Below are 23,480 nucleotides of genomic sequence, written 5' to 3'. Positions count from 1 at the left end.
GCTGCAATAATCTGGCTGCCAATTTAGTGCAGGTTTCGTATTCAACTATAAATGTCTCTCTGCTAACTCTTCCTCTCCCTCTTTCCCTCCATCCAGCCTTCAGACTCTCCCTCCTCCTCTCCCCTTCCTTCCTTCCTTCTCTTCCTCCACCAACGCTCCCTCCCACCGCTTTCCCATTTCCAGTTTCCATGTTTAGGGGCATAATGAGTTAATGTGTTATAATTATTATTTTTTTGTTTATATTTTAACTTTTTTTACTTGGTAGGGATGGGGGTGGGTGGAGTTAAAAAGCTGGTGGTGGTGGTGGTGGATGTGGTGGATGTAGTAGTAGTAGTAGTAGTAGTAGTAGTAGTAGTAGTAGTAGTAGTAGTAGTAGTAGTAGTAGTTATATGAATTACCACCACCAATACACACACACACACCACAGACACACACACACAAACAATAAATATTCACAAGGACCCATCACCCTATCACCCCATCACACCATCACCCATCCCCGTCCCCCGCCATTGGACACAGGTGGGGCGAGCACTAATGAAGGAGCAGGTAAGATCTCCTGCAACCCATTTGTGACATGGCGTGCCCTTCCATCACGCTCCGGGGGGCTTAGGAGGAGGAAGAGAAGGAGAAGGAGAAGGAGAAGGAGGAGGAGGAGGAGGAGGAGGAGGAGGAGGAGGAGGAGGAGGAGGAGGAGGAGGAGGAGGAGGAGGAAAAGGAGGCAGAGTCGAAGCCAGAGGAGGGGGTAGAAAAGAGACGGGGACGTGAAGGTGAAACAGTGAATTTTGCGGCAAAACTTTCAGGGGAGACTTATAACGAACGTCCGCCATGGAAGCCGCGCCGTAGATCTGGTGTGGCGGTGGAATATTTCTGGGCTGACAGGCCGTTTCATTATGAGCAGGTGAGAATGAGAGGCAATTACGGTATACAGGAGGAAATGTGTGAGCAAATTATGTAAGGAGTTTTAAACGCGGCGGTGGCGGATTATGGTGATAACGCGCTCAACTTTTACGTTTTAGCGTCAGCATTAAGTCCAATTAGAATCCTTCTGTCAGGTCATTACAAGAGTGACTGGTGATTAGTTCCTGGGAGTGATTAGCCTAAGGGATTACTACTACTACTGCTTTGTGTGTGTGCGTGTGTGTGTGTGTGTGTATGTGTGTGTGTGTGTGTGTGTGTGTGTGTGTGTGTGTCCCTGATACCTAGACATGAAACACAATGCATTTCCAACACAACTCTATGATTTTGACTTAATGATTCAAATTACATAATATATTCTTTTTACCTCTCTCTCTCTCTCTCTCTCTCTCTCTCTCTCTCTCCTCTCTCTCCTCTCTCCTCTCTCTCTCTCATCTCTCTCTCTCTCTCTCGTGCAATGAGGCAGTGTGGAGCGTAGGTAGGCGTGGCATGTGTCTTCAATATGACCCACTTTTATGGAGTCGCCAGCAATACCAAGGCGTTGTAATGCCGGTGTTATACCCACACGCCATAACCCGACTCTCTCACACACCACCTCGCATATCCAGCCATAGCGGGCGGCAGGGGAGGTCCATTAGGTTCAATTTCCCACAGTAAACAATGGGGGTTATCGACTCGACTACGCTTCCTGGGGACATTTATATTCGTAATTGCTATTTTGCGAGAAGTTACGGTTCCGAAATTTACATATAATTAAGAGAGCAACATTTGCGATATAATTAAGTCCCGCCCGAGCGTCATTACGTTAGGATGATTTAGAGGGGAAGGTGCGCCATTGATACCTGCGTTAATTGCCGTCTGATGAGGAATGGTCGTCATGTAAGCGACGCTGCGAACAGGTATGAGAGACACGATTCTCAACACAGTCACTGCCAGATATTGTTTTCATAATAAGCCAATGCTTTTATTTAGTTTGTACGACAGTTCCTTGCGATTCCTCAATATTTTCTCTGACTTTTTTTTTTTTCAATAATAATCCAATTTTTTTTTTTTTTTTTTTATTCATTCTTTAGTGCAGTTTCTTATGATTTTTAACACCTCACATCTTAAAAGTTTTTCCCATAACAACCTCATAGTTTTTACATTTAACTTTGTACTACGGTTTATTAAATGGTTCTATAGGTAAGAAAAGACAAAATCAAACTCCTGTTCTCTCTCTCTCTCTCTCTCTCTCTCTCTCTCTCTCTCTCTCCTCTCTCTCTCTCTCTCCTCCTCTCTCTCTCTCTCCTTCACTTTTTTCTATGTCCATATAATATTTTTTTTAGTGTTCTTAAGACTGACTGACTGACAACAATGAAAGAGTTAGGTTCATTTTCCCGCTTTTAATTCATTCAACTCAATATCTGTTATCACTTTTTTTTTTTTTTACGATTCCCTTAAGCCTCTTTTTTTTTTTTTTTTTGCTCTCTCACTCTCTCTCACTCTCTTTCTTCTTCGACTTTACGATCAACGCCGGACGCAATCTTCCTCTTGCCGTTTTCTTTTACTTTACGATTACCGTTTATTCGTTTTCTACTTTACGGCCCATTCGGCACGTCTTTCATTATCTAAGTTTACGATCAAACGTTTACTCACTCTCCACTTTACAGGCAGTGTTTATTCATTCCCGCCTATTAACGATCGGCTTTCCTTCTCCCAACGTCTTCACTTTACGTACGATTGAGGTTCCTTCACTTCCGTGTTTTCTTCTACGCGAGTTTCCTTCGTTTTCTGTGCATGGTTAGTTGGGTAAAGTATTCAGGTTAGTAAATGTAGTAAGGTAATGTTAGTTAGTTAGTTGTAGAAGGTAATCTTTAAGAGGAATAACAGCTTTAAAGGACTGAATATTAGTTGTGAAAGCTAATTATTAAGCACAATGATTAATATAAAGGCTGAATGATTAGCTGTAAAAAAGCGGAATCTTGCGTGTAGACGGTAATTTTTAAACGCCAATGACTAATATAAACGTTCAATATACGAGTATGTGTGTGAGTGAAACTGTTCACTTTAGCAAGATAAAACTGAAATATAAGTTAAGGTAAATTTTATGCATACTTAAATGCAATGATTGAGATAAATGCAATATATTTGTGTGTGAGTGAAACTGTTCCATCTTTCCCGTTGTATTTCATTCGAGAGACTCAAATTTCTATGTAAATTCGGCATAGGAATGATGGGAAGTACCGATAGCGACACAGAGCGGCTGGATAGCGGAGGGATAATTACGATAACTACGTAGGAAATAGCGGGATTTATACGCCTGCTAATATCAATAAAAAAAAAAATTGCCTTGAATGCTAACAATGTGAAAAGAAAATAGCCTTAAATACTAATAACTGAAATAAAAAACTGCATTGAATACTAGAAATATAAAAAAAAAACTGCCTTGAATACTAAATAAAAAAAAGAAAAAATTTGCCTTAAATACTAACAATATGGAAAAAAAAACCTTGAATACTAACAATATAAAAAAAACCCTAAATACTAACAATATGAAAGGTTTTTCCCAGATTTTCATTCGTTTTTCCCAAGAATAATTTCTGCTTTACCGTCATCAGCATCAGTTTATCTCCATCCCGTTCTCAGCATTTCCATATCAACCTCGTAAATCATATTCGTACTCCTCCTCCCACTTCACTATTCCCTCCCCCTCTTCCTCTCCCTTTCTCTCCCTCTCCTCCTCTCTCTCTGCACCACCACCACCACCCACCACCACCATCCAGTTGGAACACGTAACGCACCATCATTTAGTTTTCTACAAATTCTTCCATTTTCTCTTTTTTATCAGGCGAGAAGAGACGAGCAACTTGAAAGGGCAAACTCAACTGTAATCCCAGAGCTATACGCATTCACACGCCTCGCAACTCCGGCCCACCACGTTAGCATATTTCTGGGTGTTCTTTACAGGCTAACTCAGGGATTACGTGTGTGGCGCTGTGCTATGTATATACCCACGCGGATGTCTGGTGCTGAGGGTGATGTTTAGCTGAGTGCAGACATCGGAGCTCTGCCTGCCTGCCTTTCCTCTCCTTGCGTTAACATTTCTTCTTTAGACCAGCCAATTTGTGCGCGTGTGTGTGTGTGTGTGTGTGTGTGTGTGTGTTGTGTGTGTTGTGTGTGTGTGTGTGTGTGTGTGTGTAAATCCTCATTTATATCTTGATTTTAACTCTTCTTTTACGCCCCCTTTTTTTTACTGTTTCTCTCATTATTTACTCTTCTTTCCCTTCTCTACTTTTTTTTATCTTCTACCTCTCCCTCCCGTTCCCTGAATCTGGTCGCCTTTTCTTTACCGCTACTTTGATTATTTGCTCTTTTTTCATGCTCGTTAGTTTTTCTACCTTCCTTCCTTCTCATTCTGGTTACCTGAGTTTCCCTAACTTCCTAAGAACCAGGTTTTCCTTCCTTCGTCGTTCAGGTGAAGTTAAGACACTCGGTTTCCCCTCCTCCTCCTCTATCCCCTTCTGCTCCTCTTCCTCCTCCTCCTCCTCCTCCTCTACACTCTCCTACTCCTTTTCCTCCTCTACCCCTCAGACCTTATCTCCTTCTCCTTATCTCTATAAAACCTGGAAAGATCACCCGTGGATTTACCGAGGAGCGCCGCGCCTCGCTCCTCACACCGGGTTGAGAAAACGGGCGAGACGCGGCGAGGAAAGGAGAGAGAGATAAAGTAAATGACGCTCAGGCAAATGTGTGTCAGGAAAATTCATGTGTGCGGATGAAAGAGAGGAAGAGAATAATGCGATGTGTCCCTCTGGGGGAGTAAAAAATGAAAGAAAAATGGTGATGACAAACGTACAAAAAATGAAAGGAAAATCTAACTATTCTTCCCCTTGTGTATATTTCAGTGGCGAACTTGATAATGTGTCAGATTAATGGAGGTTAATAAGAGCAAGGCCAGCTTCAAAGCGAGGCAATGCAATGCAATAGAGAATAAGTCATTAGGAGAACACGGAATTTAAACATACAACTAAATGCGAGAACTTTAGAAGCTAATCAAAAGTTGGGAGGAAGGACAAGTAGGAGGAGGAGGAGGAGGAGAAGGAGGGAAGACGAGAGAGAAGACAAGAATTGGAGTTTGCAGGAGGAGGAAAAGAAGGAGGAGGAGGATGGGACTTTGCAGGAGGAAGAGGAGGAGGAGAAATAGGAACTTTGGAAGTAAAAGAAGAAAACTTTGGGCTGCCACACCTCCTCGCCAGGTGATCCATCCTTTAATTAAGCTACTGTCAGGGGTCCGTCCGCCCGCCTCCAAACATCCCTTGTACTTTTAAGAAACATCACGATCCCTTGTCTTGCTCCTCCTCCTCCCTCCTCCTTTTCTTCCTCCTCATCCTCCTCCTCCTCCTCCTCCTCCTCCTCCTCCTCGACAAGAAGGAAGAACATCGATTATACTTTTTTTCTTTCCCCGAATCTCCAGGTTTCCTCTTCCAAGTCTTTTAAATAGTGGGTGTGTGTGTGTGTGTGTGTGTGTGTGTGTGTGTGTGTGTGTGTGTGTGTGTGTGTGTGTGTGTGTGTGTGTGTGTGTGTGTGTGTGTGTGTGTGTGTGTGTGTGTGTGTGTGCACGCGCGCGCGTGTAAAAACCACTGTCTGTGTACACATCACATAAATCATCGTTATAGAGTAAGAGACTGCAAACCGTTTAGCGAGACTGGGGAAAAACACACACACACACACACACACACACACATACACACACACACACACACACACACACACACACACACACACGAAAAAAAAAAAAAACTTCACGCACACACACACGCACACAAGCATAAAGAGAACACACACAAAAAAAGAACGTACACAGAAAAACAGATACGCAGACACAAAACAAGAACAACACAGACAGAGAGAGACAGAGGACAGAGAGAGGCAGAGACAGAGACAGAAAGAGAGACAGAGGAAGAACTCGAGGGCAAGCACATAAAGGGAAGGCGGAGCGGAGCAGACTGGAACCTTCCCTCACTCTCAGGCACAAACAAACCAAACGAGACGAGCCAATTGGTGTGTGTTTGGAGGTGCAGGCAAACACTCGGGGCTGGCCGGAGCTGAGGCGCGTAACATGTGTTTGGATTCCTTTCCCAAAAGACCATTAAAAGGATTCGAAACAAAGTGGATTCTGAGAAAGAGAGAGAAAGAGAGATTATAAAAGATTACGTGGACCCAGGAAGTGGAGGGTAATTTTCCTGATCTTGGGTGAAGTGTGTGAGAGAGAGAGAGAGAGAGAGAGAGAGAGAGAGAGAGAGAGAGAGAGAGAGAGAGAGAGAGAGAGAGAGAGAGAGAGAGAGAGAGAGAGAGAGAGAGAGAGAGAGAGAGAGAGAGAGAGAGAGAGAGAGAGAGAGAGAGAAACGATTTTTTCACACCGGATGACAGGGAATTTAGGGTAAGAGAAAAAAAAAAAAAATTTAGGGGGAAACTCATTGTGAGAAAATATTATGATGAAGGAAAATTGGAAAAAATTGACACATGAAAATAAATCGAGTGAATGTGAAACAAGGCAAAATGAGGAGACGAAATGAAGAAAGACAGTGATTTAGACACACACACACACACACACACACACACACACACACACAGAAAATGTAAAGAAAAACTAACTTAGAACGAGAAAAGAAAAAGAGCAAAGAAAGAAGGAAAAATAACGAAACGCAACCAAGAAAACACACACAAAACAAAAAGACTAAAGGAAGAATAGAAGTAAAATAAAAAAAAAAGAAAATTGAGGCGGAACACACACACACACACACACACACACACACACACACACACACACACACACACACACACACACACCACTCAATGGCGATGATTGATAGAGCAAAAAATTGATCCCACTCTATTCCCTCAACGCCATACATCACCTGGTAAGCGGAGGAGCTACTCGGCCCACCTCAGTCACGTGGACCGAGTACCGCCCCTCACTCACCCACACCGCCCCAGATCACTCAGTCGGATGCTGTCTGGTCGCTATCAGCCTGCCAGCTAGACACCCAGACATCACCCCCCCCCCCCATCCTCACTGTTAGCTACTTTCTGTTACTTCTATTGCTTATATTCGTGTTTCACCATTTTTTTTTTACAAGTTATAATGGTTTTAGATTGTCTCTCTCTCTCTCTCTCTCTCTCACTCTCTCTCCTCTCTCTCTCTCTCTCTCACTCTCTCTCTCTCTCTCTCTCTCTCTCTCTCTCCTCTCTCTCTCTCTCTCTCTCTCATTCTTTATAAACCTAATTTCCATCTGCTTGTTCCTCTCCTCCCTTTCTTCTTTTTTCCTCCATTCTTCTTTCCTCCATTCTCATTCTTTTTCCCTCTCCCGCTTACCCCTCTTTCCCTCTCCCTTAATTCATTCTCGACCTCCTCGTCCTCCTCCCTCTCCCCTCCTTCCTCTTCCCTCCTCCCTTACTCTGACCTATTCAGTCCACAGGAGGGGTAAAAAAAATTCTTTCCGTCACAAGCAGTTACATACTTTTTTCCCTTTTCAGATAGACAAATATTAAAACACAAAGAAATCAAAGCAGGTATTACACACACACACACACACACACACACACACACACACACACACGACACACAGAGAGAGAGAGAGAGAGAGGAGAGAGAGAGGAGAGAGAGAGAAGAGAGAGAGAGAGAGAGAGAGAGAGAGAGATTCAGTCTACCAAGGATATACGAAAAGCAGAGAGAAAGAGAGAGAAAATAGAAAAAAAAGAGTAAAATGAAACCAGTGATTTTTTCTTTCTCTATAAAAAAAAGGAATGGAAAAATAAGAGAGAAAAAGAGAACATAGAGACAGTAAAGAAAGTAACAAATGTAAAGCTTGGAACACCTACCGAAGAAAATAAAAAAAAGAAAAGGAATGAAAGATAATATAGTAATAAAAACCTTCCTACACCAATCTCAAGCAAAACTTTTCCTGGAGAAGAAAAAGCAATAAAGGAATCAAATTATTTCCTATACTAAGCAAAGTTGAAGTAAGGAAGACTCGATCCTTTATACAAGTCATTTTATTCCTTCTTTAAACCAAACAAAGATTTCCAACGGAGAAGAGAAGAAAAATATGAAAGTAATTACAAAGAAATATGTAAAAAACTTCCGAACCCTTTTCCTATACACACGCACAAAGGCTTCCCGTGAGGAGGATTCGATCCCCTTGCGGGAGTCACTTAATTCCACGTTCAACTTTGCACGCGGGACGCTTGGGGTTTATCGGCGGCCAGATCCATTTTGTTGTCGGGTCGGGGAATTAGTTGGATCGGTTATGCCCGCGGCCGCTCTCACACTATTAACGCATCCGAGTAATGGGCAATCATCTGCCTTACGGTAATATTAATAAATTCCTCCCGCTGTTATTATCGGCCATTCTAAATTCCCTGGGATTCGCGTCCACCACCGAGCGAGGCCACGAAAAATAATAGCAAACAAAAACTAAAAAAAAAAAAAAAAAAGGTAGGTTACATATGATAAAAAAAAAACTGTCCTCTCCTGCCGATCCCCACTCCTCTCTCTCTCTCTCTCTCTCTCTCTCTCTCTCCTCTCTCTCTCTCTCTCTCTCTCTCTCTCTCTCTCTCTCTCTCTCTCTCTGGTGCGCGCGCGGGAAAAAAAAGCGCGCACGAGGGATAATGACACTCGACAATATATTACGTGGGCCACGAATCGCCTCTTGTGTCACCTGACTGAGTTTATGGCGGCGCTCACATCGGTTTTCCCGGCACAGTGGAGGACCAGGAGGAGGAGGAGGAGGAGGAGGAGGAGGAGGAGGGCGAAGATGAGGACGAGGGCGATTTAGTTTGGGGGTTAGACTAAAACAGGGAAGATACAGATTCTCTCTCTCTCTCTCTCTCTCTCTCTCTCTCTCTCTCTCTCTCTCTCTCCTCTCTCTCTCTCTCTCTCTCTCTCTCTCTCTCTCTCTCTCTCCGCCTCTGTCCTTTTATCGTAAACTATGTCGCTTTCCAATATCTAATTATAATCGACAGGCAGGAGTTATCCCCGCCAGCCTCACAGAGAGGTGGCGGCGAGGGGCTTTGTGCCGTGGAGAGAGACGCGGCGCCTGCTACCACACTTAAGCGCCCAAACCCTCCCTCCGTCACCAGATTTTGCCATCGTCTCCACCTCCGCCATCCCAGATTTACCATAATTAGTTAAATTTATCCCCCGTATCACTTGGATTTCCTTAAACCTTGTGGGATCTACCTGCAGTGGCCGGCTTTACTCGCGCCACCTGCCTGTACCTGCCCGCCTCAATATACCTGTTCGTCCCGCCAAGGTGGAGGTGTGGCCCGCATTACCTCCGGCTGATGAAGAGCCTCTTTGGGCCGAACCTTTTCATATAATCCCTTCTATTCTGCCCAGGATTCTAAATTGAACAAGATTACCTGCAAAGAATTAATTATCCGGCTACAGAAATACTACGTTTATGAGAATGAGACTAGAGAGAGAGAGAGAGAGAGAGAGAGAGAGAGAGAGAGAGAGAGAGAGAGAGAGAGAGATGAGAGAGAGAGAGAGACCTAACACTCACCAGGTATAAAGGTCTTCCATATTTGCCACCACACATCCCCTCGTTCTCCAGAAACGAAGGAACACCAATTATTCCACCACAAACATCTGCTGTAAAACCACCTGTCTAACTAATCTGACACGCTCCATACTTCCTCCTCTGCACCTCATCACGTTCACTTGAGAGTCTAGGAAGCGGCACTTGGGAGGAAGAAGCGTCGTGTTGCCTTGCTAAAGAATATACATGAGGGAGATGACGCTACTGTAACCTTATCCCTACGTTTCCATACTACAGCTAGTCATCAATTTATAAATCATTAGAAGACATATTTCAATGAGGCTGATAGGTGGAAATAGTCAGGCATGTTTTATACAGGGACTGACACGTGTAGGTCCGATGGCTTCCTGTAGCTTCCTAGGTCTTCTTGTGTTATTATGATTCCTCTGCTACTTGCCCTTATACTTCAACGCCCCCAAAGCAAAATTAATTCCCTATCTGTTGTAATCTCTCTCCCGTTCCTAGGTTCGTATTGTGTTACTCTATCATTCTATCAGCTAGTAGTATGATGAGTTCCCACTGGTAGCTCCTAAGTAACTTGATTATTTTCCCTCTCCAATACCATTTACATTGCAACTTTTTTTTATTGACATTAGTACGCGAAGACATTGTATTTACTCACTATGCTGCGTACTCCTACAGTTCATGTGATGTAAGATCTTCACATTGCACTCTTCCAAACAGTCGACAGTCAGGGGAGTTAAGGGAAGCAGAGGGCACGTAATGGTCCTGTGATGTTAGTTTGTCTCGTTCTTTTGGCCTGCTTTCCTCGCGTCTGATTCCCGAGTGGAGGCGAAAGTGGAGTGAAAGATAAGACTACAATGGTGTCTCCCCCTGAGGCTCTCTCTTCTCTTACTCCCTCCCCCCCTTCTCTCTCCTCTCTCTCTCTCTCTCCTCTCTCTCTCTCTCTCTCTCTCTCTCTCTCTCTCTCTCTCTCTCTCTCTCTCTCTGTCTCGCATTCTCCTGAACCTTTACATACTCTTCTACTTATGAATCAGTATTTTTTCCAGCTGATACCAGTGCCACAACTTACTTACTTATTCTAATTATGCCCAGCGAGCCTCATAATTAAGCCACACGAGTACTTGTTGACGGAAATTTTACAGCCGGGGAGAATAAGCCGCAGAGAACAAATTATTTAAAAAGTTAGCGAGTAGAATTTTTACAGTCAATTTTTACACGGGGAGCAGCCACAAAGGGCGGCCGTGGGCAATTTATGAGAGCGGTAGAGTTAAAGTTAGAGAGAGAGAGAGAGAGAGAGAGAGAGAGAGAGAGAGAGAGAGAGAGAGAGAGAGAGAGAGAGAGAGAGAGAGAGAATACGACTCCCAAGTAATACGCTGCTTATCTTTCTTTCCAGTGCCGCGAGCTGAGAGGCGCGAGAGTCTGATTCCCACACCCTCGCCTGCCACGACGCCACCGCCTCCCCTCCCACTCCACGTCGCAGACACCACCAGGCAATGAGATGAAGGAAAAGAAAGGCTCTACGATCGCAAATAGATTACAAATCACTGGAAATATAACCCCTAGTGGAAACCTGCCAAGGACAGTACATTTTTAGACGCTACGACCGCAAATAGATTAAAAAGTATTGAAGATATAAGCTCTTCAGAGTGAAATCATTGTTTTGAGGTACTACGATCGCAAATAGGTTATAAAATAATGGAAGCATAACACCTAATAAAAACATGACAAAGACAATACTATTTTAGACATTATGACTGGAAATTCGTTGACAAACACTGGAAATATAACACTTAGATTACATAATCAAGGACATTTTTTTTTTTTTGAGAAACCGCGTTCACAAATGAATGAGAAAGTAATGGAAATGTAACCCACACTAAACAGAAGCCAAAAAGAACATATCGTTTGAGACACAAGGTCAGAAAATGAATGAGATATGACTGGAAATATAACCTCTAGTGAAAATAAACCAAAAAAAAAGGAAACATTTTTGAGACACTGACCGCAAATAAATTAGGAAACACTAGAAATATAAATCTTAATGAACAAAAAGCCAAAGAGAGCAAATTAAGAATGAGATAACACTGAAAATACATCTACTAAGGCCAAAACAAAATGAATGAATTAACGACTCCACCTGACAAATATTTACGTTATTGTGTCTCTGGTCCACAAATAATGTAATCTTTATCGTATTGTTCGTTATAAGTATAATTTACCCGAACACTCACTCTGCCTAACAGGGTGTAAGAGTGAAGGAGGAAAACTTGTACATTTTCTTATTTTTCATCTCGAGATTATCAAATTTTCAGTTCAGGGAAAAATTATCATCTCATTTTATCGCACAATCGTTTTAAAATTACTTTTTCTTCTTTTTCTTTTACTTCATTCTTTTATTCCTCCTCTTCTTTCACCACATCCACCACCACCACCAGCTCTTCTTCCTCCTCCTCCCTTCCCTCTCCTCTTCCTCCTCCTCCTCCTCCTCTTACTCCTCCTCCTCGCCATCCAATCGTCATGCTGCTTAGAAATGCGGAAGATTGAAATTCAGGGAGACAAAAAAAGGAAAACAGACACACAAAGAAATACGAAAAGTAAAAAAAAAAGAAAAGAAGGAAAAATAAACCCAGTCAAGGGCACAATGGAATAGTTTAAACATCTATCCACACACCAATGCGGATATCAGGCCACAGACAGACAGACAGAGAGACAGACAGACAGACAAACGCTATTTCTTACGTTCACGGGGTCACAGGCAGACAAAGAGCGCAGCGGTGACCTTGTTGAGAGGAAGAGGAGAAAGAGGAAGAAGACAAGAAGGAGGAGGAAGAAGAGGAAGAGGAGGAGGAGGAGGAGGAAGCACCACTACCACCACTACCACAACCTCTGCATCAATGTCAGAAACAGAGATGCTTTTACACACACATGATGATGCACACACACACACACACACACACACACACACACACACACACACAGAGAGAGAGAGAGAGAGGAGCGAGGGAATATCCGTTGTTCGTCTTCCGAGTTCTTCCTTCAGGCAAGAAATAGCGGGAGAAACATCCCTCAGTGGCAGGAGGAGGAGGAGAAGGAAAAGGAGGAGGACGGAGGAGGAGGAGGGAGAAGAAGTAAAGAGGAATCCGATATTAAAAGAAGAAAAGGGTTAAATTCTCTCTCTCTCTCTCTCTCTCTCTCTCTCTCTCTCTCTCTCTCTCTCTCTCTCTCTCTCTCTCTCTCTCTCATTGGCGCGCAAAATGTTGTGTTTAAGAAACCGCAATAACCTTGGACAAACGTAATCCTCTTTCTTCCTACGCCTCCTTCCTTCCTTCCTTCCTTCCTTCTTTCCCTTTACGTCTTGTATTTATTAGTGTCTTCTTCTTCCCTACCTTTAATCAACTCTATATCTTTTCACTCTCTTCCTAACTTTACTTCATTCCTTATTCCTTCTTTCACTTTACAGTTGTTTTCTCTCTCCTATTCTTCTTTCCATTCATTTAATCTCCTTGCATTTTCTCTCTCTTTTTTTTTCTTCTTTCTTCTGTTATTCTTTATCCCATGTCTTTCCCTTCCCCTTCTCTTCCTCTTTTTTTCCCCTTTTCGTCTTCTTTTCCTTCTGCCAGTTCTCCTTCCATGTCTCTCTAGTCTTCTCTCTATTTCTCCTCTCCTTTTTTCCTTCCTTCCTTCCATATCTTTCCATTCCTATTCCTCCATTGCTTTTTCCTTCTTTTCCTCCCTCTCGTCAAGACGCTTTTTCCCTTCAGAGAGAGAGAGAGAGAGAGAGAGAGAGAGAGAGAGAGAGAGAGAGAGAGAGAGAGAGAGAGAGAGAGAGAGAGAACCACCTTCTATCCTCGTTAACTAGAGCAAAAAGGGAAACATCAAGACACTTTATTGCACAAGGACACACGGGCATCTGTCTTTTATTTGCTCTCTCTCTCTCTCTCTCTCTCTCTCTCTCTCTCTCTCTCTCTCTCTCTCTCTCTCTCTCTATCTATCTATCTATCTATCTATCTATCTATCTATCTATCTTTGTCTATCTATCTCTTTCTGAAGCTAATATAAATTGTTTTTGGTGAATTAAACAACTCATTAACGACATATGAATTATAAACAGAGAATTATGTCAAGTGAGAAGAGTAAAAAAAAGTTAATTAAAACAATAAAAATAAGCAAGTGATCAAATAATTACTTGGAGAATATATTAATGAGGAATACATAGCGCTACAGTATCAGTATATGATTAAATTAGCATGATAAGAGGCTGGGAAAGCAAATTAATTGATATCATGCAATACAGTTCTACCAGCAATACATACACAACGGAACACTTCTTCACTACATTAACTTTCCTCTGTATTCTTCATTAAAGTACATTATCTTCTTCCTGACTGATGCGCACCTATTTATATCACCATCCTTACCAGTAAAACCCCTTAGCCAGGCATCCTCCTACACAAAACATTCATATTAACTTTTCCTCCCTTCATACAATTCATTACCTTCCTCTCTCCCTAACACCTACTTATCGCCACCTCTTCCTTGCTCTTCCATTTATACCCACAAGACTCTTCAGCCACACATCCTCCCACAGAAAACCTTATTCTTAAGTCCTCCATTCATACAATTCACCAAAGTACCTTCCCTTCTTTCTGACGGACACGCACTTAACACCACACCTCTCTTTCCCTCACAACTTACACCCCACATCATCATTTAACCAAGCACACTCCCATGCAAAACCTCCCAAGTTCTCAGTACAAACAATTCACCACAGTACCTTCCCTCCTCTCTTACTGACACACACATACCTACCACACCATTCTTGCATTACAACCCATACCAACAAGACTCTTCAGCTAAGCTCCCTCCCATACAGAACCTCACCTGCATGTTCTTCTCCCCTTCACACTATACAGTACCTTCTCTTCTCCCTGCTTCACATACACGTACCACTAGCACAGTCACACACACACCCTCACCCTTGTATCCCGACATCACCACATCATTAGGGCCTCAGAAGCCGCTGCGGGAGGGGCGTCCTCTCTTCTCTCAACTCTAGTAGTTCCAAACGCTACGACCAACTCAATTCGAGGGAACTGTTTCGCCTCAAGTCAATCAAGAAGGTGATTTCTGAGCGTCAAGGGGGAGGTGGAAGGAGGACGAGGAGGAGGAGGAGGAGGAGGAGGAGGAGGAGGAGGAGGAGGAGGAGGAGGAGGAGGAGGAGGATGCAAAGTGAGCAATGAAGGAGAGATATAGAACAGGTGCATGAGGTGTGGAGAGAACTGGGGAGGAAAAGGAAGTGGAGGAGAAGGAGGAAGTGTAGGGAGGACCAGAGAGAGAGAGAGAGAGAGAGAGAGAGAGAGAGAGAGAGAGAGAGAGAGAGAGAGAGAGAGAGAGAGAGAGAGAGAGAGAGAGAGAGAGAGAGTTGTGATGAAACGCAGCTTGCCAGATATTAAAGCGATGGAGACAGAAGGAGACAGAACACACAGGAAGGAGGGGGCAGGGGGAGGGAGAGGGAGAGGGAGAGGAAGGATTGTGATGTGGAACAATTCCCGCTAAGTTCACGAAAATCTAAGTTGGAATAATCTTCATAACTTAAATCAATCTTGAAGAATAGAAGCAGATATTATTTTTACCCTCCCCCCCCTCTCTCTCTCTCTCTCTCTCTCTCTCTCTCTCTCTCTCTCTCTCAAGTTCGGGAATCAAGTATTTTCTCTGTCACTTTCTCTCCTTAGGTAATAATAATAGTGAAGATAAAAGTTTAAAATCAAGTTACCTATATAATATTGGTTTAGGAGAAAATATAAAGAAAGGATAGTCATATTTTGTATTTCCGAAGGGACAGGAATAGAAATGTATTTTTGTGTGTGTGTGTGTGTGTGTGTGTGTGTGTGTGTGTGTGTGTGTGTGTGTGTGTGTGTGTGTGTGTGTGTGTGTGTGTGTGTGTGTGTGTGTGTGTGTGTGTGTGTGTGTGTGTGTGTGTGTGCGTGCGTGCGTGCGTGCGAATAATGTAATAATAGTCGTATTAGTAATGATGATAATGATGCATACAAGGAGGAAGAGGAGGAAGAGAGAGGAGGAGGAAGAAGAATAGAAAGAAAAGAAGTATAAAAATGATGTAGGAGGAGGAGAAACATCAGAAAAAAAAGAGAAATGACTAACTGTTTATTTGTTTATTACTATTCTATTCCAAATAAAGTAATTTTATTTTACTCTAATGCAACATAAGACACTTGCACCCCAGAGATAAGAAAGAAGGTCAGCTTTGTTTATTTTTACGAGTCTATAATTTCTGAATATTTAATTTACGATCATCTTATTTTTCGTTTTTTTTTTTCTTTACATCTTAATTGTCAGCGAAAGTTTCCGGCTTATACTGTTAACTTCATAATTTCTCAGCTAACTTTTTGTTTTTCTTTTTTTATTAGCTCAAAACTCATTATTTTCTTAGCTACCCCGTTGCCTCATCCGCCGCACCTCCCCCTTCCTTCTCCTCATGTTTCTCCTCTTCCTGTTTTTCTTATTTCTCTTTCTCTTCCTCTTCTTCCTCCTTCTCCTCCTCCACCTCCTCCTCCTCCTCCTCCTCCTTAATCACGAGTTTTCATCTCTGCCTCATCCCGTTTTATACTTCCTTGCAAACACACACACACACACACACACACACACATAAATGAAAGACAAAAAATAATAATTACTTATACGAAAAAAAGATCCAAGAAAGAAAACAATAAAGATAACTGGAAAGAAATTAAATGAAAGAAAGAAAAGACAGAAAAGTAGGAATCGCAGCCAATATATTCTCATAATTCGCGAGATGCCTAAGAATGTGATATACAAAGGAAACAACGGACGGGGAGCGGCCATAAAGAATGCTGTTTACGAACCTCACTTTACATCACACCCATGATCATGCGTGTGTGTGTGTGTGTGTGTGTGTGTGTGTGTGTGTGTGTGTGTGTGTGTGTGTGTGTGTGTGTGTGTGTGTGAGGTAATTTTCGGATTATGCTTCATCTGATCTCTCAAGTTGTTTTTCTTTCACCGTTTTTCTTCATTTAGTTCATTTTTCATTATTTATTTTATAGCAAGTGGATATTTTCTGCCTTCGCTCCTCTATAACTGCTAAAGAAATATGGATGTAGTATTTTATACTAATGTAATACTCATTTTTACTCTTCCTTTTCATCTGAGGGCAGGAGACGGACACAGGATTGCAAGAAGGATGTGAAGCAGCAACAGAAAGTGACTGAAAAAAAGAGAGAAGAAAAGACGAGAGAGGGAGAAAGCATCGGACTTGCACAGCCTCCCGGACCATCACGTGTATGTGTGTGTGCGTGTGTGGAGCAGAGTGGAGTGTGCTGCTGCATGGAGGTGGACGGGAAAAGTGGCTGACTTATTCACCACAGTGCGCAAATACAGTGTCATTCACTGCCCTTAAACTCTTCCACTCATTGTGACGATGCGCTAATACTGATGGAAAATGAACTGCAGCAATGAATTTATTACCTCCACTTGTAAAGACGTGTAAGGACCACTGGGACAGCGGTGCAGGGGGACAGGTGAAGGGCGAGTGAAGAACGAGCGCATTGGGCGAGTGTTGGACCTTGAAAAAGTAATAGGTGCTCTCGAAATGCTTCCCATGCCCTCGCACGTGGCACAAGCACATAGACAAGAGGCTGTAGTGAACCGCGTGTGTGCAACCTGATCGTGAGGTGCGGGCAGCGCGGGTGTGTAACCTGAGCGTGTGGTTGCGGGCAGCGCGTGACACCTCACACTCAAGCTGGCTGACTGAGGAGCCAAGACGTTGGGATGTAGTGAGCAGTGGCGAGACTGCCGCGCCCCAGGCATCAGACGTGCGTGGGAGGCGTCTTTTGTTGGCAGTGTATATGAGTAATGAAAAATATTGACAAAGCCAGGTCGAGGAGGCTGCTCATTAGTGAACGAGTGAGAACGCGGGGGTGTGCGAGGTGGTATTGACAGGCGGTGCCTCTGAGCGGTTCCTGCCGCACTAAATGAAATGACCTCGTGCGATTCGATCCTCACCTTTGCTCTGCTGAACCCCCTCGCCCCGAAAGGGTGAAGCGGTGCAGCAGACGGCCAAGCGATGGGCACCGAGACGAGGCGGTGGGTGGAGGACGTCCTGGCGGGCGTGAGGACCCCTATGCACGCCCGGGACTGAGTGTGGACGTCCTAGGATGGTGACTTCTCGCCCTCCATATGATGAGCACACTCCGGTCTTGTAGCGGACTACGTCAGTCTGGAAAAAGACGAAAGATACAGGCGTTGGTGTGGGTGCTATTGTGGCTGTGTGTGTTGCGTGGGGCGGCTGGCGAGTGCCCGAAGGTGTGTGAGTGTAAGTGGAGAGACGGAAAAGAGACAGTGACGTGCATTGGTGCCCAGTTCATAGATATTCCTCGTCAGCTGGACCCGTCCACTCAGGTGCTCGACCTACAGCACAACAACCTGCAGGTCCTGCCTCGTGACGCCTTCGTCGACACAGGTCTGGTCAACCTGCAGAAGCTGTGGCTCAACCACTGCGAGATAAAACACCTGGAACGCGGCGCCTTCAACATGCTGGACAACTTGGTGGACCTTGACCTGAGCAAAAACCTGCTGCGCGTCGTGCCCACCGCCGCTCTCATCGACATCCCGGGGTTGCGAGAGCTGAGTCTCGCCCACAACGACCTAGCCACCATCCCCGCTGATGCCTTTGCTCCATCCCCTGACCTGGTGACCCTTGACCTCTCCAATAACAGGATAAGAAACATCAACCCGAAGGCGTTCCGGTGTCTCGCCACGCTCGAGGTGCTCAAGCTTTCCGGTAACCTGCTGGTGTACCTGATGCAGGACCTTCTGGTGCCGCTCAAGGCCCTGCACGGCCTCAACCTCAACAACAACCCCTGGACCTGCGACTGTCGCCTGCGGCCCATGCGGCAGTGGATGCTGGACCACAAGATCACCAGCGTCACGGCACCCACCTGTGCGCGGCCCAAGCGGGTAAGCGGCACCAGCTGGGATTTCCTGGAGCTGGACGAGTTTGTGTGTGAGCCCCACGTGTCTGCGGTTACGGAACACCTCGAGGCCAACGAGGATGAAAGCGTGTCTCTAGTGTGTCGCGTTGACGCTGACGTGGAGGTTTCTGTCAGTTGGCTATTCCGGCAACAGCCGCTGGGAACCCCGAGAAAGTCCACGCGCTACCGGTTAGAGAAGCAGATGATTGCCGACCAGTCGGCCGTCATGTCCAACCTGACTATCATGAGGGCGGAGCCGAGGGACCAGGGCACATACACCTGCGTAGCAGAGAACAAGGCGGGGAGGAGCGAGGCCAACCTCACACTGCAAGTGGAGAGGGAAGAGACAGAAGGGAGTCTGGTGTACGTGGACAAAAAGTACATGACTGGCAGCCTCCTCTCGGGCCTCGGGGTGCTGGTCACCATCCTGCTGCTGGTGAGCTGCATCGTCCACCGCCGCCAGCGGGTGCGAAGGTTTCGCAGGCAGGAGGAAGACCGGGAGATGCGGGGCGTTAACGCCACCTGCACGATACCACAGACTCAGCCCGTCACTGCCAACGCCACTACCATCCCCGCCCCTGTGGCGCAGCGCCCCTCAGCCACGCACCAGCGTAAGCCTTCCGATTACCTCATTATTCCCTCCGGCGAGTCTGACGCGCCGCCGCTCCACCCGCTGCAGAGAGACCACGCGTGGCTGCAGCCGGAGGGCCGTCAACGGAGGCTACACTCGCTCGGGCTATCTGGAAAACGGAAGGTACGACAACTCCAGCCTGGAGCGGTACCGCGAGGACGTCCTGGAGGACATGCGGGGACACCAACGCTCGCCCAGCACCATCTCCTACGTGGAGCTACCCTCCACGGAGCTGCCGCGGCGGCACAGCGCGCTCACGGACAAGGAGAGTCTCATGAACCTGGAGTTCGAGACGGACATCCTGAGGAGGGAGTGCAGCCCCACGGGGTCCGTGGTGTCCGTGGTGAGCAACGGACAGCTGGAGGACCTGCTGGGCCTGCCCTACCCCGCCCCCAGGCGAGAGGCCCGCCAGAGCCTCCACCCCCAGGACATCAATAACATTGCCAGAAAGTGAGTCTCACATCCTCGCTTTCCTCTTCCCTTTCCTCATCTTTTCATTTCCATTTACTCAACAGTCATTTCTTCCTTAACGACCTCCCTCGCTCTCTACAGACACCGTCCTTACTTGTACGACGACCGACGACAGAGGGATCGAATGCCGTACGACCCCAGTTCCCTAAACGCCAGGTGAGTCACGGCGCCACACACCATATCTCACCCTTACCCTCAAGGACAGACCTGCGTATTTCAGAGACACAGATTCTCATGACAACACACACACACATCAGAAAATGCGTACACAATCATTAACGTTATGCACCTCCCTGCGGCTTTTTTCTTCAACATAATGGACACAGGCAGCAATTCCACTTTGTATCATTCACCACTGCATCTCATGTCACACACACACACACACACACACACACACACACACACACACACACACACACACACACACAAGGTGACCACACAACCACCACCACTTCGCCGCCTGCCCAGTGAGGTTATTCAGGGCTCGTTCACTCTCCCCTAAAGGACAACAGAGCGTGGCCTCCGTGCGTGGCTGTCTCTGCGCCCATTAATTAACCCTTTCCCGCCGCCCATTTACTAATTACAAAAAAACTGCAATCTGGAAAATGGCGTGTGTTTAAAATTGTGTTAATATGTGTAATGCGCTGGACATAATTATCTCCCTGAACCGATGTTTTTGCCCCCCTTCTCTCTCTCTCTCTCTCTCTCTCTCTCTCTCTCTCTCTCTCTCTCTCTCTCTCTCTCTCTCTCTCTCTCTCTCTCTCTCTCTCTCTCTCTCTCTCTGGTTAAAAAATCGGGAGTGAGAATATTTGTGCCACTGAATTCGCTTTGATTTATTGTGACAATTAATTTTGTTAAAAAAAAAGAAATCTGATTAACAGTTGAGAGAGAGAGAGAGAGAGAGAGAGAGAGAGAGAGAGAGAGAGAGAGAGAGAGAGAGAGAGAGAGAGAGAGAGAGTGTGTGTGTGTGTGTGTGTGTGTGTGTGTGTGTGTGTGTGTGTGTGTGTGTGTGTGTGTGTGTGTGCATGTGTGCATGTGTGTGTGTGTGTGTGTGGAGAGAGATCTGCGTGTACTCGTATATGCTTTGAACGTAATCGACTTAGCAAAATGAAATTCCTCTGTGGCAGGTGTTCCATCTGTCCACGTGACGATTCACATTACACCTTCAACACCTGACGCTCCCTCTGCGCGTCACTCACCTCGTCATTTCACTAACACAATATCAACACCGAGTTTCGTCAGTCAAATATTTTCCCTCACTTCCATAGCTTTTTCTCAAGGCAATGTTTTTTTTTTTTTTTTTCTGTATGTTCGCTTGTAATCCCTACTTGTAGCTCAAAGGAGACATGTTAAGGCATCTACTGACCTTCCTTAACTCCTATTGCTTTTTCTTAAGGTTAATTTTTTTGTGTATACTCGTGCTAAATTCTCACTTGCGGTTCAAAGGGGACATGGTGAGGTATCCAGTGAGGTCATGACGTGCATTACTTGTTGGTGTGTTCAGGCAAGGGCCACAGGTTCCAGCCTTATTGCTTCCCTAACTTACTCCACCAACAAACTCTCGCCTCTTGGTCTTTCTCCTCGCTAACTTGGAACATTCGGTAATCAGAAACAACATTTCACCCAAGTCACCGTCCAACTTGCGCCATTAAACACAGCATCGTCTCACCTGCACCCATTAGCCCTCATCAGGATCTTACCTGGTCCCCTAACACCACCAGCGCCACCACCACCACCACCGCACCAGTCCTCATTAACACCGCCACCACCTCACCTGCACCTGATCACAGTATCACCTCACCTTTCCCTGCCACGTCCGCATCCCCTGACCTTCCCTCGTTAAAGTGTACACTCCGCCTCTGTCTTCCCGCGCAGGTGCTACAGTGCTCTTAACCTGGCCATGAGTGAGGCTGCCACCCACGCTTTCTCCTACCCACGAGGGCGGCGGCCGGCCACACGCTACCCCTCCCTGCCCTCCACGCCCATGCTGGCTAAGGACGACAACGCCATCACGAGAAACCACGATGCAAGGAGACTGCGAAGGCTCATGAGTGCTAACAGGTAATGGAATGAAGGGGGAGGAGGAGGAGGAGGAGATGGAAGGATATACGAGAGAGGAGGAGTGCTTGGAGGCGGAAAATAAGGTAGGGAGAAGAGGAGGAAAATGCTGATGGATGGTGACTAAGAAGAACGTGCAGCAAGAAATGAGAATAGGAAGGAGGGAAAGAATAGACAGTGGAGGCAAAATTTACGAAGCAGGGAAGAGAATGAGAAGATGGATAGGTAAGTGTGTGGGGAAAGTTATTAAAGGAGAAGTAAATGGAGAGGACGAAGAAGGAGGAGGATAAATGAAGTCCGCGGTAAGTAAATATTTGAGGGAAGATTATTAAACATGGAGAATGAAAGGAAGATGGAGGAGAGAGAGAATGTACGAAAGGGAAAAAGAAAGAGGAAAAAGATGAGTTGACGAGACAGGTAGAGTGAAGTACCTGAGAGGAAGGATGATCTGATATGATGGGATAGGAGACTGGCTGGGAGGAGAGGAAGATTCAAGAAAGAAGATGGTAAGATAGATATGAGATAAGATGACATTGGGGATAAGAACTTGAAGGAAAAGAAAAATACAAAAAAGATAAGGCAGTTTAGTGAATAGAGGAGAGAAGACGAGAGGTAAAGGGATATAAGATAGAATAAAGGAGAAATCAAGAAAGAGAACACAAGGACACAGGAAAGGAATGATGAACGATTAAGCAGAGCAGACAGGAAGGAAAGGGGAAGGAAGGAAGGGAAGGGAAGGGAAATGGGAGGGAAACTGATGCATGGATTACTTTGCAAGAGAAAGGAATACTGCATTTTAAAAGAGAAACTAGACATGCACTGGCAAAGGTCAGGAAAAGGTCACAAAGGTCATGGATATATAGCGTCAGAAAGGTCATTAGCAGGGTGACAAGGAGGAATACAGGTGCGGCATCCTATCGATTTAAGTGGCAGGGTTAGGGGCAGGGATGGCAGATTCAGGGTAAGAATATAGATCCTGAAGAGGAAGAGAAGAGAGAGGGAGGACAGGAGAGGGAAGGAAGGACACTGAGAGAGAGAAGAGAGAGGGGGAAGATTGAAAGCCTTAGAAGCTCAACGTCTTGGAAACTCGAACAGAAAACCGTACGAGACGTCTCCCTCAGGAAACACTTTTGCCGGCTCTCCCCTGCTATTATGCTTATCAACCCTCCGCGCCCTTCCCTCTGTCACTCCTCCGCCAGAAGAGTGACGACAATTTTGCGCCACTCCGGGGACGAGCCACCATATTTATTCCCTTCCATTGTTCAGGCAGCGCGTCCCACAGTGCCCAGGTACGCGGGGTTCACGGCCCGCTACCTCCTTAATTTCAGCCCCACCACGGAAGTTTTGATCACGCTGCACTTAACTTGCCTTCTCGCGCTGCCCTCAGAGGGGTGTACCGGTCCCTGGAGGGCGCGGGGGACCTGGCCAACTCGTTCCTGTACCAGTACCCAGCGGTGCAGCTGGAGAACTACCTCAAGGATTACCGCGTGCAGAAGCGGCTCAGCAGGAGAATGGACAAGCGCGACTCGCTGACTCGCGCCGGTGGATCAGCCTCCAGGTGGGTGAGGTGCAGGCTGACGCGCTCTTCACTCTAAGGTTAAGTTGCTTTTATGTTTTCGATATTTTCTTTCTATGGATCAGCGTTTTCCTATTTCCCTCAATGATATTGAATGAGAAGGTGACAGTGACAGAGAAATACTATTAAGATTGCACTGCCGCTTGTTCACGAGCCTCAGCCTTCCTGATATCCTTTAAGTGGCATTCAGCCTCCAGGGAGGCCAGACTGCGGGGGAGGCGAGCAGCAGCAGCAGCGGCGGAAGGCACCCAGCAAGCTGTCACTCCTTACAGAGC

General features: G+C 45.6%; 2 protein-coding genes and 1 long non-coding RNA gene across 10 annotated transcripts in view; 2 read left to right on the top strand and 1 right to left on the bottom strand.

Annotated features, from left to right (window-relative positions):
- LOC135108066 (uncharacterized) overlaps positions 1-13,202 on the top strand; it is a 130,435-nt gene extending 117,233 nt beyond the window's left edge. The window contains exon 3 of the long non-coding RNA XR_010272137.1: positions 10,858-13,202. This is a non-coding gene — a long non-coding RNA (uncharacterized LOC135108066). The remainder of the gene's footprint in view (positions 1-10,857) is intronic.
- LOC135108065 (uncharacterized) overlaps positions 1-23,480 on the bottom strand; it is a 165,907-nt gene that overhangs the window by 107,808 nt on the left and 34,619 nt on the right. For all 8 annotated transcript variants that reach the window (XR_010272135.1, XR_010272134.1, XR_010272133.1 and 5 more), the window contains exon 2: positions 17,502-17,715. Coding sequence is in view for 1 of the 8 variants with exons in the window: in XM_064018660.1 (XP_063874730.1) it covers positions 17,502-17,715 (214 nt within the window). In the remaining 7 variants the exon portion in view is untranslated. The remainder of the gene's footprint in view (positions 1-17,501; positions 17,716-23,480) is intronic.
- On the top strand, positions 17,675-21,511 carry LOC135108064 (leucine-rich repeat-containing protein 24-like). Its single transcript, XM_064018659.1, has 3 exons — positions 17,675-19,550; positions 19,653-19,727; positions 21,447-21,511. Exon 1 carries the CDS (start codon positions 17,676-17,678, stop codon positions 19,536-19,538), a length of 1,863 nt encoding a protein of 620 aa, XP_063874729.1. The 5' UTR covers position 17,675; the 3' UTR covers positions 19,539-19,550; positions 19,653-19,727; positions 21,447-21,511.

The sequence above is a fragment of the Scylla paramamosain genome, chromosome 16, assembly GCF_035594125.1.
Source record: "Scylla paramamosain isolate STU-SP2022 chromosome 16, ASM3559412v1, whole genome shotgun sequence".
Classification (NCBI taxonomy): Eukaryota; Metazoa; Arthropoda; class Malacostraca; order Decapoda; family Portunidae; genus Scylla; species Scylla paramamosain.
This window is presented reverse-complemented; position numbering and strand designations above follow the sequence as displayed.